The following is a 15,928-nucleotide window of genomic DNA, read 5'->3' on the forward strand; positions in this document are numbered from 1 at the left end:
CTCAAGAAACACTTCAAAGCCCCAAGACTTTGTGAACCCTGTGGCAGTTCTTGCACTTGTGTATCAGTGAGCTACTGATGCTGCTAAAATTAATCAAGGTCCTTAGCACACGGCTTCAGGCTCAAGGAAAGGTAGTAGGGGCACAACCCTAAATCTCCAGGTATGCTTCCAGGCCCATTAGACAAAGCAAGCAGATAAAAAAGCAAGCAGAGGAGGAGAGACTGAGGAGATGGCAAGGAGACACATGGTGGACATAGCTCAAAAAAACCCCCACAATGCCACAGGAAGGCCACATTCCCTCTTTTCAATGCTGTCCATTACTAGCTGAGGAAAAGTCCCCCACACTGGAATACACTGCACTGAAAACTCAAGTTTAAACTGCATATCTTCTAATGATTTTCAAATATATCTAGCTAAAAGAAAAGTAGAGTGGTCTGGACAAAACCCACTAAACGTATCAGGGGTCTGGTGCTCCAAATCTCCTGTCTTGTTTCTCCAACCCTGAATTTTGACCTTTTCTAACTACTTCACAATTGACATGTTCCTGTGATATCTGAGATTTGAGATGTAACAAGAACTAATAGTTTTTGCAGTGGAATGTACCATAGTAACTACATATCGCTGAGCCAAGTGATTTAAAGGAACCAACCAAGCAAACTGAGGAAACAATGAAGAAGGGAAGTGAAGCAGACGAACAGGCAAAGCTGGGTTGATGTATAACCAGGGGTATTGTCTTCAAGAAGGTCATAAGGCAACCGCTTAGAACTCTGGGGACTTGAGACACAGACAACCACAAGAGACCCTCAGTGAAGCCCCTCAGAGACCTCATAGGGATATGTATATATGCTAGTAAGTGCTGGGCAATGTCATGAACGTATAACAGGAATGTAGGGAATGAAAAATGAGCAATCATATAATGCTGACATGTCAGCTGTAGCAAAGATATCTCTGTGTGCACTTCGGCGAACGGATTCCCAGGGCACCCAGCGTGCTGTGATCATGCAGTGCGTTGTCGTAGAGAATGCCTGGCTTCTAAAACTCACAAATTGAGTCTTAGATGTTTCTTTTAAGAGCCGATTTTAGGCAGCACCCGTGAGACAATACTACCCCCTGCACAGTGTTTTGCGATTGTTGGCATCTGCTGTATACAAACTGGACCAAGTTCGGCACATCCTCAAACACATTCATAACCCTCAAACAGGCACTGAAGGACCAAAGCAATGATCTCATGAAGGACATCCTACCAAGGATTTGTCTTGTCATCACTACTGAAAGGCTCTTAGAAAAATTAAGCTCTTAATTTGAGCTTACCGTTGGTACTTATGAAGATTCCTGCTATAAAATCAGCAATTTGGGTTCGATCTCCAGAAGAATTCAGGAGAATCAAACCTTTATGAAACATAAAAACCGCCTCGGAAGACTTTGATAACATGATGAATGACTGGCCAGCCCTATAATAAGCCTGAAAAAAAAAGGAGAACAAAAGACAGTTGTTGGGAAAATATTGAGAGATCTTTACTACAAAACAAAATGTTGCAATTTTTTTCTAAATTCTCTATGTTATAAAAATGACATGTAGTACTGTTTCTACAGCTTCTTATACACAAAACAAAAAAGTGCAATAAACTATTCTATTCTAATCCCTGGAAGTTCCCAATATGCTACTGATATCATCACAGATACTAAGAGCGATAAAGGCTGGAATACAAAACGTGGAAAATAACTACAGAATGAAAGATATACTTTTCACAACTGTATTTTAACCTCCTCTGGACAAGATTTTTTTTTTTGGCACAAAGTCCAGCATATATATTTATGTCCCCACATCACTTCATTTTGCAGTATTTGCCTCAATGCCTGTATTTTTCAGCCAATGGCACCTGAAGATGTTTATATTTACCACCAAATTAGGCTGTACCAGCTCAGAGTCACAGTGCAGTTAATTCGTTCAAATTACACAAACAGCATGCTGCGACACAGTGCAAGTTAAATGAGCATTTGTGCAATTTTACCATATCTGAATGAAGTATCTTCTACAGAAGTCTCTGGGAGTCTGCAGTAGTTAGACCAGAAAATTATTTCTTGTACACAGAAGCCAATCCAAGAGTATGCCTCCATTTCAAAAAGACTGTACAACTGCTACTTACTCACAGCAGATGACTTTTTGAGTCAATGTGTACTTAATCACAAGCTAAGTGCAGTGTATTGTTTTGTCCACTGGAAATACACTATGACCTTGATCACCACGTACTGTTCCCAGGAACTGTAGACTTATTAACACATAAAAGAATATTAGCACACACCGCCCCAGGGAGCCTTCAAAGCTCCATCCCAGAGCTAAGTGCTGTCAGTGACTGATGCATCTGTACTGTAAGCCAGGCTCTTTAAGACCACATGTGAGCACAGAGGTGGTGAACCTCACCACAGACAGAATCTGCACAGTGTGCCATGGCCTGACCAGAGATGCGGCTGGTGCTGTGTCATCCCCAGCTTTCAAGCATCACAAGGCCACGTAAGATTTTTATCTTTTATCACTTCCTATCACATTGTTTGGGATACTAATAACATTGTTATATTCCTTGAAAGCATTGGTGCTTCACTCGTTGGGACCCAGAGAGAACCAGCAACTCCTGTTGCAAAAAGATCTGGTTCATTTTATTAAAAGTACTATTACAGCAGTAAATCTGATGCTTATGTATAGAATAAAACACCGATTCTGGAATTTCATGTTATATTTGCCTATCACACCTCAAAGCCAAAACACAGTAAAAACAAGACAATGACATTTCTTAAAAAAACAAACAAACAAACAAACAAAAAAAAACCCACAAAAAACAAACAAACAAAAAAAGGTAAGGAAGGCATGCAAAAATCATCATCTTAAATATCTGAATACCTTAACATACTCTGAATCCAACTGTAAGCTCTGGCAGGCTAAAAATGCTGCTTCATGCCATTTACCCAGATAGTACAAGGCAGTTGATTTGTTGCACAGCAACACAGCTACGTCCCGGGAACACCTAAAAATATGTTTTTAGCATTACTGTTTATTCACTTGAAAAAGGATCATACTTTATAGTTAGCCATATGGAAAACCAAAAAAATATACATATCACCCACTTAACAAAATTACAGGTAAAAAATGGAGTTATAGAAAAAAAAAAGATGGTTGGAACATCGGCTATAAAATCTCTTAGAGACATCCTAAATGATACCTTAGTGATAACCTGGTCTCTTCAGAAGCAGAAAGCCAACTCACTGTTATAACACAGTATGGCAATTTAGAAAGAGTTCAGACAATCTCAGTTCACCTAAATACGGTTCAGTGAGAGCCAGCAGCCAAGAACGGGAGAAAACACATATGGAACACAAATGCAAGATGGAAAGAATGCTAAACACGTTTTGGTCACCAAAAAACAACCTCAATGCATTTTACTGTATCACCAGTTGATGAAGTCAATAGAAAAATCCACATTTACATCAGCTAAGAAATAAAGGAATGTGTTTTAACAGAACTCTATATAATGAAGTATATAAAGTATCTACTGAATCCAGGAGAGTTTCTGGAAAAAGATGCACACTAACTACAGTCCACAGGGTGCTGGTGAGCCTGGACAGCCTGTTTTGCCTGTGCTCAAACACATAGTATGTGCCACGGAGCTACATCCTTCATATTCTTCCCATTTACTAATTTACACTCAATTAAGTTGTTTCAACTACACTGAATGTGTTCAGAGCACACTCCTGCATGCAAGCAAATCCTGATGCAATCCCATGGCAATGGTTATGGAGATGTTCAGGACCAGATCTCTATGTATGATGAAGCCACACTGACAGTGAGGGGCAGGCACTGATGGGAGCCTGCTCGGCTCTGTCCTCGCTCCATCCTGCTCCCTGCATATATGCTCCAGACTTACTTTACTGCTTAGTCTAAATGGTTAACAGTCAAAATAAATGAATGGATGGTGTTAAATTAGGTTAACAGAAGTGTTAATATACAGTAGTAATGAATATTTAATAGTTAACAAAATTATTTCATCATGAATAATATTAGCAACTGATGTCAACTGATGAGAAGCACTTAACATCTGGAAAAAAATACCCAAAGAAATCTTCTGCTGAAAAATTAACTTTTAACATATCTGAAAACACTAAAAAAGACCAATTAACAAAAACAAAGTAACTTGCATGAATCATTTTACAGATAATTAGATGACCCACGGAACCACAGGCCACAAACATGACCAAGACATGGCAAAACTACAGAAAGATTAATCCACAACATGTAATCCAATTCATGGAAAATTAATTTGAGCTTTAATTACACTAATAATTGATGTAAAAGTATTCAGATTAAAGTCACTAATTAATCTCCCACACATATGCAAGGAACAGTAATTCCTCTTTAACTATAAAACTGATACATTAAAGAGCGTGACAAAAGATACAAGAAAATCAGGTGTCAGGCCAAAAAATAGAGTTTTGAATTAATTGTACAACTGTATACACTTCAGGCTTGTCTTATGGTTTACATGTTATAATTCAAGAATACTTACGGGACCCACTGCATTAAAAAATTGAGTGTTTGTAGAGCTTCATCATACTTTCTGATGGCCAAAGAGTAATTTCCATTTTTAAAAGCCTGGTTTCCGGCTTGCTTCATACTCTGTGCATATTCCATGGGATTCATGCTAATGAAGGGCAAAAAAGAAATTAATCAAACAAAAGCACTGATTTATGAGACACTTGTATCCCTAAAATCAACCTAAATTTTCACCTTAAGTTTTGCATATTTGAAAAGGAAGACAAAAGAGCACATCTTTGTTTGCTGCAGTTGAAATAGTAAAATATAGCTCAGGTGACAGGCTCAGCGTTTCTCTTGACACCTCCTCAACTTCCCATCTTTTTTAATATCAGCTAACCACATATACCACTGGCACGCACTTTTTTCAGTTTTTCTCCTCAGGCCTTAAATTGTATCTTTTAAATTAGGATTCAAAATTATTTCAGTGAGTGAACACACACTAAATGCAGGAGAACAAACATTATTCATATACTTAGGCAATACATGAAGATATGCATTTCAATTAATTAAACATAAAACTCGTTTACTTGCTCTTTACTTGTGACTTTTTTGTCCAGTTCCTCTGTCTAGACATTCAATAATCCAATGTATACAAAACTGCTTAAAAACTTAATTACTGCATGGAAATATGGTACCATAGTATATTAATGGTGCATGAGGACCCTGAATCAGACTTAAAACAGTTACTGAAATGAATACAGAAAGTGTCCAAAGAAAACAAGGTTCAAACCAGCATCAACTTCAACTTGATGAAAAAATATTTCATAATTAAAACTGTAAAATCAGGTCCATTACATAAAACTGATCACATGGTCAAGTAGCTAGATAATAGAAACAAGAGAAGAAAAAGCTACAGGCATGTTGAGGAACAGCACATTTTAAAACAGAGAGGAATATCCAGTGCTAAAGCCTTGTGTAAAATCATTATTCGCCAATTGATTTTATGACTAAAAGCTGTTTCGGTTACACGCAAAAATGTGTAAATGAATCTCACAAACCTCAATGCTGTTAAGTAAGATAAATTCACCATACAGGAATGCACAGATTTACTTATTATCCAGGTATTAGCAGGCCTGGAACAAGACACATAAAATCTGTAATCTTTGACAACCTGCTAACATAATGTTGTGGTTTAATCTGGCAGGTAGCTGAACACCACACAGACCTTTGCTCACTCCCCACCTCCTAGAGTGGGACAGGGGAGATAATCAGGAAAAAAAAAGTAAAATTTGTGTGTTGAGACAAAGACAGTTTAACAGGAGAGAGAAAAGGGAAAATACTAATTCTACTACTAATAATAAAACTAGAATATAGAAAACAAGTGATGCACAGTGCAATTGCTCACCCACTGACCAATGTCCGGCCAGTTCCTAAAGAGAGGCCCACGGCCAGTTTTCCTCCTAATTTATACACTCAGCATGACATTCTATGGTACAGAATACCCACTTGGCCATTTCAGGTCAGGCTGTGTCCCCTACCAGCCTCCTGTGCCTCTCCCACACCCCCATCCTACTGCAGCTGACAGGGCAGCATGAAAAGCTGTAAAGTCCTTGACTTTGAGTGAACATGGTTCAGCAACAACTAAAACATCAGTGTTATCAATATATTTTATCCTCATACTAAGTTCAAAACACAGCACTACACTCGCTACTGAGAAAATTATCCCAGCTGAAAGAAGGACTGAACGTCTGCAAGATCTCTACACAACACAGCAAACTAGATATTTTTAGGTATGTGAAGTAACAGACAAACCAAGAAACACTACCAGCATATTTTCTCTATAGTACTCCTCATGATGAACCTGAAACACTGAGGTATGACGAGGTGTGGATGGTACTGTGCCTCCACATTTATCCAAGCACAAAAAGCACTCAGCAGGTTGACAACTGCACTAAGTGAGCAGGAGAGCAGCAGCCCACAACCTAAAAGAGGCAACAGCAGAAGAACCAGCTGCAACCACAAAGCTCAGATCCAAACTGCTTCAGACTGACTGGGAAAAGCCCTGTCAGAAGTTATGTTCTCTTAAATTAAACATAAAACACTCTGAGATGATGCCTGCAATCCAAACATCACCTTGGTAATTCCAGGGAAGCACCAAGAACAGATGAAATCCTGGTTATAAAATAAACTGAAGAAAAAGAGGTCTCATCTATGTGGGGAGGTAGGACAACCAGTCATGCTAGAGGAATAATTTTGACATTTAGCCCAGGCAAATTAAATCATCCCTTCACTGAATACTGTATATATTTTAAAAATGCTATTTTTCCAGACAGTAAATCAAGTGTATTCATAGCATAAGCAGGACTTCTTTTCCACTGCACAGTATGAGCGCTATTAAGGTGAAGAAAAGGAAAACAAACTGAGGAACAGAACAAAGAATAAAAAACAAGTGCTAAAAGATGGTTCATATTTTTTGTAATTCTTTCAGATTTCAACTTTTTAGCATCAAAAGATTAGAGATACTATTTTCCTCAAGAATAATACCAAAATAGTTCAGCTACACAGCAGTTTCTTCATGAACGAATATACATGAACCCACGATTTTCTAATTTATAGCTGAATTTCAAGGGGGTTTTTTGGAGGTTTGTTGTGGGTGTGTTTTTTGGTTTTGTTGGGTTTTTTTAAGAAAATTATGCTTCTACTTTGCGTGACTTTTTCCCCCTAGAATTAAATTTTATCTTATTTTTCTTTGGAATCTACTAAAAAGTAAAAGTACAAATAAAGGGTATTTAAAAGATGTTTAAAGGATTATTCTTCCCACAGTACAGCAAAAGACCCCCAATCACAATATGCATTTTAAAAGGACTTCCACACGTGTCCAGTGCTGAGAAATTTTGGAACCAAGTTCCCCATTTCAGATCAGGAGGTGTCATGTCCTCCCCTTTCCAAGCAGCAGGATTTCCAGCAGAACACGAATTCTCATCCTCTTCTAGCACTGGAGCTTCCTAGCCAAAGCTTCAAACTGTAGATCATTTAAATAACTGGATGTCTGCTGCAGGCTTTTTGCAACTACACCCAAGTTTGCAGACCCAAGAAACACACTGGCATGCAAATCTGACATCTAAGTTAATGATCCAAAAGAATCACCTTGCTGACTAGCACAGCAAGTCATGCTATTGCCCAACATCTTCCTACAGTATAAACAACTTAAACCAATGGACTAACTGAAGACCTATTACGTAAAGTCTATCAAGCGTGAGGAGCATTAAACAAAAATGTTGTCTATTACACAGCTGTATCTGAATATAACCAAAGAAAGATTTTGTTGGGTTGAGTGCTGTGGGTTAATCCTGGTGGGGAGCTAAGTGGTTGCTTCCCCCCACCCCTAGCGGGATGGGGAAAGAGGAAAGGAATATAAAACCAAGAAAAGTTGTGGGTCAAGAAAAAAATTGTTTAGTAAGCAAAAGAGACATGGAAGAAGAGAGAATTATAACAAAGTGATGCAAAGGCAATAATTTACCACCTCCCCCACAAAGACCAATGCCCATCCAGTTCCCAAGCTAGGTATGGCTAATCTCCCTAAGCCCCCTGCTCTTCCTTTTCATTGCTGAGCATGGTGCTATATAATGGCATGGACTATCACTCCAGCCAGTTTGAGTCATCTGCCCAGTTGTGTCCCCTCCCAACCTCTTGTGCACCCACAGTCTATTCACTGTGAGTGAGGAACAGAAAAGGCCCAACACTGTGCAAATATTGCTCAGTGACAGCTAAAACATTGTGTTATCAGCACTGTTTTGCTCTCAAATTTAAAACACAGCACCATACCTACTGTGAAGAAAACTGACTCCATCCCAGTCAGACACAGATTCCCCTCATAAAACAGGGATTTCTCCTAAGCTACAGATGGCTTAGGATGGTCCATGAAACACATAAAGGTGTGGGGACACCATAAGCTCTGGGAGACCCTTACTAATGCATTGTTGAGACCACACAAATTAAACAAAAGCAAAATTAATAAATATAAAATTTAAAAAACAAACAAACAAAAAACCCACACAAAACCACACAAACATACAACATGGTATACTCTATTTACTTTTTTTAAGACTCCTGAGACCACCCATGACAGCAACAAGCAGTACATTAATTTTTATTCGAAGAATTAAAACAACAGATTATACAGTTCAGTCAGAAACTAAAGGCTCCAAGCCCTATTGCTGCCAGTGGTCAGAATTCCCATTTACTTCACACATTGCCAGCTCTTATGTTATTGTGATGGTCAATGTCCCACTGAACTGCTTCAGTCAGACTGCAGTCAGAAGCAGGGCAGCTTTAGAGGAGTTACAAGGCTAAGTTTTGATTCTTCTTGCTTCAGAAGATAAGCTTGAAAACATGAACAGAGACTGCCCAGAAAACCCATTTGTCATTACTGAAAAATGTTGCGTTCCTTACGCCAGCTATCAGTCTCAAGGGGCCAGCTTGTGCTTTCTGAACATCTGAAGCTGGTAATACTAAACACTTTATAAATCTGAGAGTGAATGCATGCAGTTGGTTTTTTTGTCTGCATCTGCTTTACACATTTTTAAATTAGAAATCGACAGAGAAAAAGTAGAAAGTCTACAAAGTCATACTTTTAATTATTGTTGATACTGCAAGTTAAGGTTTAAGGATTCATCCTTACGGAGTTAACTGGTAGAATAATGTTTTTATTCTTAAGGCACACTAGATTTCCATAATGCAAGTAACAAATGAAATACAGCAACCTGAGGAGCTTTGCATCTGAGTTAAAATAGTGGTTACAAATTAAACTCCCCATATTTTCAGGAAATTTGAGTTCTAAAGATGGTGCTTTCCTCAATCCTATTAAGCAGACGGATTACTCCTTCTTCCTCCTTAACCTAAAAGGTTGACATTAGAAACTAGCAATAGGTAGGGGGAAAAAAAGCCCAACAATGCATCTGAACTGTGACTGAGTGACAACTAAATACATTTAATCAGCATTCAAATAATTAATGTTTTTTTCAACAGGAAACCACAGGGCTCTCATTAGCTCTTGCTCAACAATAGCATGCTGAGATAGGGCATGGTGCCATCAAGAAGGAACCACCACATCACCCTGCCTGCTATGTCAGAGAGACCCCTCCAGCCACAAGCCCACCACTGGCAGCACTTACCCAGGCAGTCCCGCAGTCACTCACCAAAAGGACACTGCATACAAGGTTTCCAAATTACACTTTCATTAAGACTTTCATTGTGACCTTATAAAGGCATATGAGAATGTCAGGTCAGGCTCAATAAAAGAGAGGAAAAATACAGGATGAGAAGGCTCTAGCAGACCATAACTATAAGCCAGTTTGACCTGTTTTCCTGACAACAGCAGCTACCAAAGACATAGTTACAGAACACAGCCACCTTTGAATGCATGTAAGCATAACCTTGGCAGTGAAAAGCAGGAAAAAATTTACTTCTTTCAGTCTTGCTTTCCCACTGAATGTTGAAAAGTCAAATGAAAAATCAGGAAATCACCTGTACTTTCAGAGGAGGCCCTGGAGAAACAGCAGAGACAAAAATAAACAGGTTATAACTGACCAGGCTATAAGCAGCAGATTTGGAAATCTCTCGTAGAAGAGTAGAAAGAAGGTGAGATTTAGACATGGACATCCTCAAGATCTGTTTAGTCTGGAAAAGGTCATAGTGCTATTTGTGACTATCTGAACAACATTTTAATTGAGTGTTTAGCCAGTATCTCAGGAAGAATGTGTTCAGCCCTTGTAAAATGTCATCTTGGAGAAGCTGGTCAACTCAAATAAAAAGTCTATCACTTAGACAGCTTCTCATAAGACATTCCATATATCGTTAGGGATATACTCAGATAGACATAGCCAATCATTAGATAGATTCTCACTCTGTCCTATGAAATAGCACCAAAAAAAAAAAAAGAAAAAAACCACCACAAAACAAACAAACAAACAAAAAAACCCAAAACCTTTCTGTAAGAAGTCACCTTGCCAGATTTGTACCAGAAACTGGAATTGCCAAAAGACCCTTTGTCACCTTTAAAAGCCAGCACCACTTGGAAAATCATGAACGAGATTCTAGAGCAAATTTCAAATAGATTAGGGCAAATAGAGCTGTACAGTGATAGTTTCTTATCAGTGTATATTGCCCTGAGTTTAGCACAAATTGGACCAAATGAAGTTCTGTTATTGCTTTTGTACTCTACAACTGGTCAGTGTCCTATGCATCACAGTACTGCAAAGGTAAAGACAGCATGCATCTCTGTAGGTGTTTGCCTCTAAAAGGACAAAGAATACCATTTCCAAGATAAGTGAATAGAGAGAAAACTTTATCAGGTTGTTTCAGTCTGGAGACCCGAACATAATCTCCATGACTGGGCACAAGCAACCCTAAACACCACGTACAGAGTTTTGCTTCTCCAGATACCCTTCCTTCCTAAGTTTCAGCCAGAACTGCTACCAGGGGAATTCCAGACTATCTTTTTGTAGCTCCACCAGTGCAGTACCACACTGAAACAGTGCACCTTGACAGCACAAAGCACGTCTCACTCTTGAGATGGGATCTGAACTGGGTCTATTGTGTAAGTGCTATTTCTGTTTTTTGAAAGTGAGCTGTGAGACTTCTCAGTTCTGACTGTGCTTTCAAAAGATGTTAAATGGCTGGTGGTGCACAGAGTGAGAGAAAAAATCCCTCTTCATTTCATACCAAGGTATTCCCTGGAAACGTGCTCTGTAGTAGACTGTAGATGATTGTAGGGCACAGACATTGTCAGAAAGAAGACATACATCCTTATCAACAATTAGCAAATGCACTCCAAGATGCAATTAGCACAGATGTCTCAAAGGCCTGGCAACACCTAAAATACTACTACAAGCCAGATAAGGAAGAGACGTGTGCAAGGTCTGAATGAAACAAGGGGAGCAAGCGGAATACAAACACAAGAAATTCCAAGCTCTGGGCTAGGACCCTGCTCTGGGTAATGTAAATGGCCAGTCTTCGCGAACGAAGAACCGGGGAAGGTTTTTACACCTTCCAGCCTGCGCATTGGATTTTTTAGGTGAGACACAGTGTGCGCGGAACTGAGCCCACCCTTTAATCCTGAGGTTCATCTGCCGGGGCCAAGCACGCTTGGACGGTGGCAGCGAGGTCCTCAGGACGTAGATGGATTGCCTTATGGGCTAACGAGCTCCATCTGCCCGGGCCTGCTCTGGGTAAGGCTGACCTGAACGACCTCTGGAGGTCCTCCTTTACCAGATTACCACTGCACATTGCTTTCTATTTGTGTAATAACAATAACAACTATTAACAAAGCCCAGATGCCTAATGTCTCCAGCTAGCCACAAACCAAACTCACACAGCTGACACTGCTGAGTAGCTCAGTTCTTCTTCAGATGCAAACCAGACCACTGAAAAAGGACCCAAACCTGGCCAGAAGTGCTGGGCCAGCCCTGCTGTTTTGCAGTAACCCATGCAAAACCCCAAGACATGGACACTGAAATGTTACAAATCCTTAGAGTAGGGATTTGTGGTTGATTTGCACACAGGAAAGGTAATAGGCAAGGAAGCAACATAGCAAGGAAATGAAAATCAGAAGCACGTTATCAGGAACAAGACAACACCTTCCACAGCAAGAGATGGCTGCACACACCCCAGGACAGCAGCTCTGCCCCTACTTAAGACCCTGAGCGCTCCCAGGGAAAACAGTTTTACACCCATGAACAGGGCAACAGAAACCTGACAGTCCGGCTCCTACAGACCACTTGGTATGTCACAGCCTGTCCATAAGGTGCCTTCACGTCACTGAAATGTCATCGATCTTGGCAAGGCCCCTAGAAAAATTACAAGGAAAAATAATACTACCAGAAGACAAAAAATCTCAGACGCCTCTCTGTTTACAGGCAAGACCTCGATGCATGGCTGATTAATTTGGTAACAAACGTCTTCACACAAGGCCATGATACATCATTCTGGATTTATGGTGGTGTTATGGTTTAACCTGACAGGCAGCTAAACACTACACAGATGTTAACTTACATCACACCCATCCTTTCACCCCAAGCAGGGTGGGGGAGAAAAATGGGACAAAAAAAAGTAAAATTCATGGCCCGAGGTAAAGACAGTTTAATAGGACAAAAAACGAAGGGAGAAATAAAAACAAGAACAAAACAATAATTAGAATATACAACAGAAGTGATGCACAATGCAACTGCTCACCACCTACCAATCAATACCTAGCCAGTCCCTGATTACTAGCCGCTGGCCAGCTTTCCCCCTAATTTATATACTGACCATAACATTCAACAGTATGGAATATCCCTTTTGACCAGTTCAGGTTAGCTGCCCCAGCTGTGTCCTGTTCCAGTTTCCTGTGCCCTCACACAGCCTCCTGGCTGGTGGGGCAAGCTGTAAAAAGCTTGACTTAAAGTAAGAACTACTTAGTGACAACTAAAACAGCAGTGTTTTATCGACTTATTCTCATCCTAAATCTAAAGCACAGCAGCATACCAGCTATTAGGAAGAAAATTAACTCTATTCCAGCCAGGACAGGTGGCTTACTGGGACATCCTTCCTCCTTTCCTTGCAAGTTGAACTCAGCCCAAGCATGTGACTAGCTTTCGTTGAAGACTGCTTCACAGCTTGCAGCTGCAACAGGTCTGGCCTTGCTCCCCAGCACATCCTGTTTTGCTGGGTGAAACAAAACGATTCCTTTCTTTCAGCTTCAAGTGATTCTCCCCTCTGTGTAACCTATCAGTAACAAATTATATGTAAGAGAACATACAGTTGAGCCCCTTGTGGAGTTGCATTTTCAAGAAACACATCTGTTTGTACATATAAATACTTATGATTTCCAGTCAACTGAGAAAGACTTGCATCTCCCATTTTATGTACAAAGAAAACTGATGCAGAAGCACGTTCAATATTCTACTTACTCAGTGTCATTACTGTTTTACAGTACAAAATAAACCCCAAAACCTCACAACAGTGGGAAAAGTTAACCCTCCTATTTCCCTCTGAAGCAAAAACAATCTTGACATCCCTACTCTTGCTCAGCCATACAAGACCTGACTCAGTCCAAGCGGGAGATCTTTACACTGCTGCAGTTGTTTGCTCAGCCTAGCAATGTTCCTGTCATGATTGCCCTGCTCTACTTGTACTGGTACAGCCTCACCTTGAGTACTGTGTGCAGTTTCAAGCATCACAAGATAGGAGACATTAAAATATTAGAGAGCATCCAAAGGAGGGCCACGAGGATGTTGAAAGGTCTGGAGGGGAAGCCTTATGAGAAATGGCTGAGGACACTTGGTTTGTTCAGCCTAGTGAAGAAGAGACTGAGGGGAGACCTCATTGCAATCTTCAACATTCTCACAAGGGGAAGTGGGGGGGCAAACACTAATTTCTTCACTCTTGTACCAGTGTCAGGAGTTGAGGAAACAGCATGAAGCTGAATCAGGGGAGGTTTAGGCTGGATATCAGGAAAAGGTTTTTCACACAGAGGATGGCTGGGTACTGGACCAGGCTCCCCAGGGCAGTGGTCACTGCACCAGGCCTGTCTGAGTTCAAGAAGCAGTCGGACAATACTCTCAGGCACGTGGTGTGATTCTTGGGTTGTCCTGCACAGGGCCAGGAGTTGGATTCAGTGATCCTCATGGGTTCCTTCCAACTCAGTATATTCTATGATTCTATGACCAGGTGAGAAAGCTATGGCAACAAACCACCTGAGTAGTTCCTTTGTATAGAAGGAACTGAAACTGGAATGAGGGAAAAAAATCAACAACAGACACCAAGATTGCCCTAACATCAAGGTTTTCGAGTTTATGCAGTTCACAGCCAATGCTTGACAAGTTCAATTGCATGTTAGTAAAAACACTGGTTGGAAACACTCCCTCTTGCATGTTTTCATGGGAAATCAAAGCCTCTTCCCATTCTCAATAAACCCATGAACCTCTGTCAACCTGAAGTTCATTTTCTGCAAATTGGGGGGGAAAAGACACAAAAACTGGTGAGAGATCTTTTTGCTTTAATTCTTCTGAAGCACACACTGTGCCTAAACTCCTTTCCAGATGAAAAAATCTGTTTTGTTAAGTGACCACTCTACGACCTTGTAAAAGAGTTTTTGCTTTTCAGGGAAAGGATCCAAAACCACTGAAGACAATGCTTCGCTTCGGGCTATGCTAAACGAGTTCTCCCTCTTCTTTTCAAGCACGGACATAGCAGCACAACTCCCCCAGCTCCTCCGCGCAAACGGTACCAGGTCAACACGCACTCCCAGATGCCTGGCCTGAGCAGGAATGCACCCTTCTCCTCCTCCTTCAACCACCCCACACATTCCCTGGCAGGTCTCCCAAACGGTACAGCCCCCCTCGCCGCCCGCACGTCCCAAATCCCGCACCCGCGCGTTCCGTCAGGGGAGCACGACGACGACACCCCCCCCGCCCCCACGTCCGGAACCGCTCCAATACACAGGAAGCTCGCACCACCTCCACGGAGGTGGGAAGCCATCCCCCAAGGGGGGGCCGCCGCTCCCTCGGCGGAGCGCCGAGCCCCGCGGCGGGGATGCGTGCGGGGCAGAGCAGCGCGGGCAGCCCCCGCCCCGACTCGCCGCACGCCCGCATCCCGCCGCACGCCCGCATCCCGCCGCACGCCCGCATCCCCCCGCACGCCCGCATCCCCCCGCACGCCCGCATCCCCCCGCACGGAGCGGCCGAGCCCCCCGCTCCCCTTAGCCGGAAAGGTAAAAGGGGTCGCTGCGGGCGCTCATCTACCCGCTCATCTATCTACCTATCCACCTACCTGGCCGCCTGCCTGCCTTCCCCCGCGGCCGTGCGCCGACAAGCCCCGGGCGCGCTCCGGCCGTCGCCCCTTAATACTCCGCCCCGCGTCCCGCCCCCGTCCCTCGCGTCAGCGCCGGAGTGGGGGGCCTGCTCGGGGAATCGAAACCGAGACCGGCCCGCCCCCGGAGGGATCCTCCCCCGGGATCCCCGGTCGGCGTCCGAGAGTGCGGCGGGGCGCGGGGCGTGGTATCAGGCGGTCTGCCCGCTGCCGGCACGTTCGGGGAGCGACGGGATGGCTCCGGGCTCCCGCCGCAGTGGGAGCGCAGAAAGTGCCGTTTCTTAAAATAGTGTAGCGGTGTCTTCGGGATGTGTGGAAAATCAGCATTCGCCTCCATTCGCCGGCACCCCTGCGTCCTGAGGCGCCGTACTGTCCCAGAGGAAGCTGCTGCTGCTGCTTTGGTCTTCCACGGCGTAAAGGTCGCCTGGGCAGCGAAGGCTTCTCCTCCTCTAGTGCGGTTGTTTCCTAATTCATCGTTTCTCATGGTCTTTTCACACTGAGAGCATCGATAAACCAAAGATGAATACTTCACAGGGGATCGTTCAATAATTCACT

General features: G+C 42.3%; 1 protein-coding gene across 2 annotated transcripts in view; it reads right to left on the reverse strand.

Annotated features, from left to right (window-relative positions):
• The window catches only part of TRANK1 (tetratricopeptide repeat and ankyrin repeat containing 1), a 57,510-nt gene extending 42,119 nt beyond the window's left edge, over positions 1-15,391 (reverse strand). For both annotated transcript variants that reach the window (XM_027891809.1, XM_027891798.1), the window contains exons 1-4: positions 15,331-15,391; positions 4,557-4,691; positions 2,897-3,020; positions 1,312-1,462 (exon numbers count right to left, since the gene is read on the reverse strand). In XM_027891809.1, coding sequence (XP_027747610.1) covers positions 1,312-1,462; positions 2,897-3,020; positions 4,557-4,690 — 409 coding nt within the window. In that variant the 5' untranslated portion in view covers position 4,691; positions 15,331-15,391. The remainder of the gene's footprint in view (positions 1-1,311; positions 1,463-2,896; positions 3,021-4,556; positions 4,692-15,330) is intronic.
• Between the last annotated feature and the right edge of the window lie 537 nt (positions 15,392-15,928).

The sequence above is a fragment of the Empidonax traillii genome, unplaced genomic scaffold, assembly GCF_003031625.1.
Source record: "Empidonax traillii isolate 1590-97213 ecotype Southwest subspecies unplaced genomic scaffold, ASM303162v1 scaffold14:size4059594, whole genome shotgun sequence".
In the NCBI taxonomy this organism is placed as follows: Eukaryota; Metazoa; Chordata; class Aves; order Passeriformes; family Tyrannidae; genus Empidonax; species Empidonax traillii.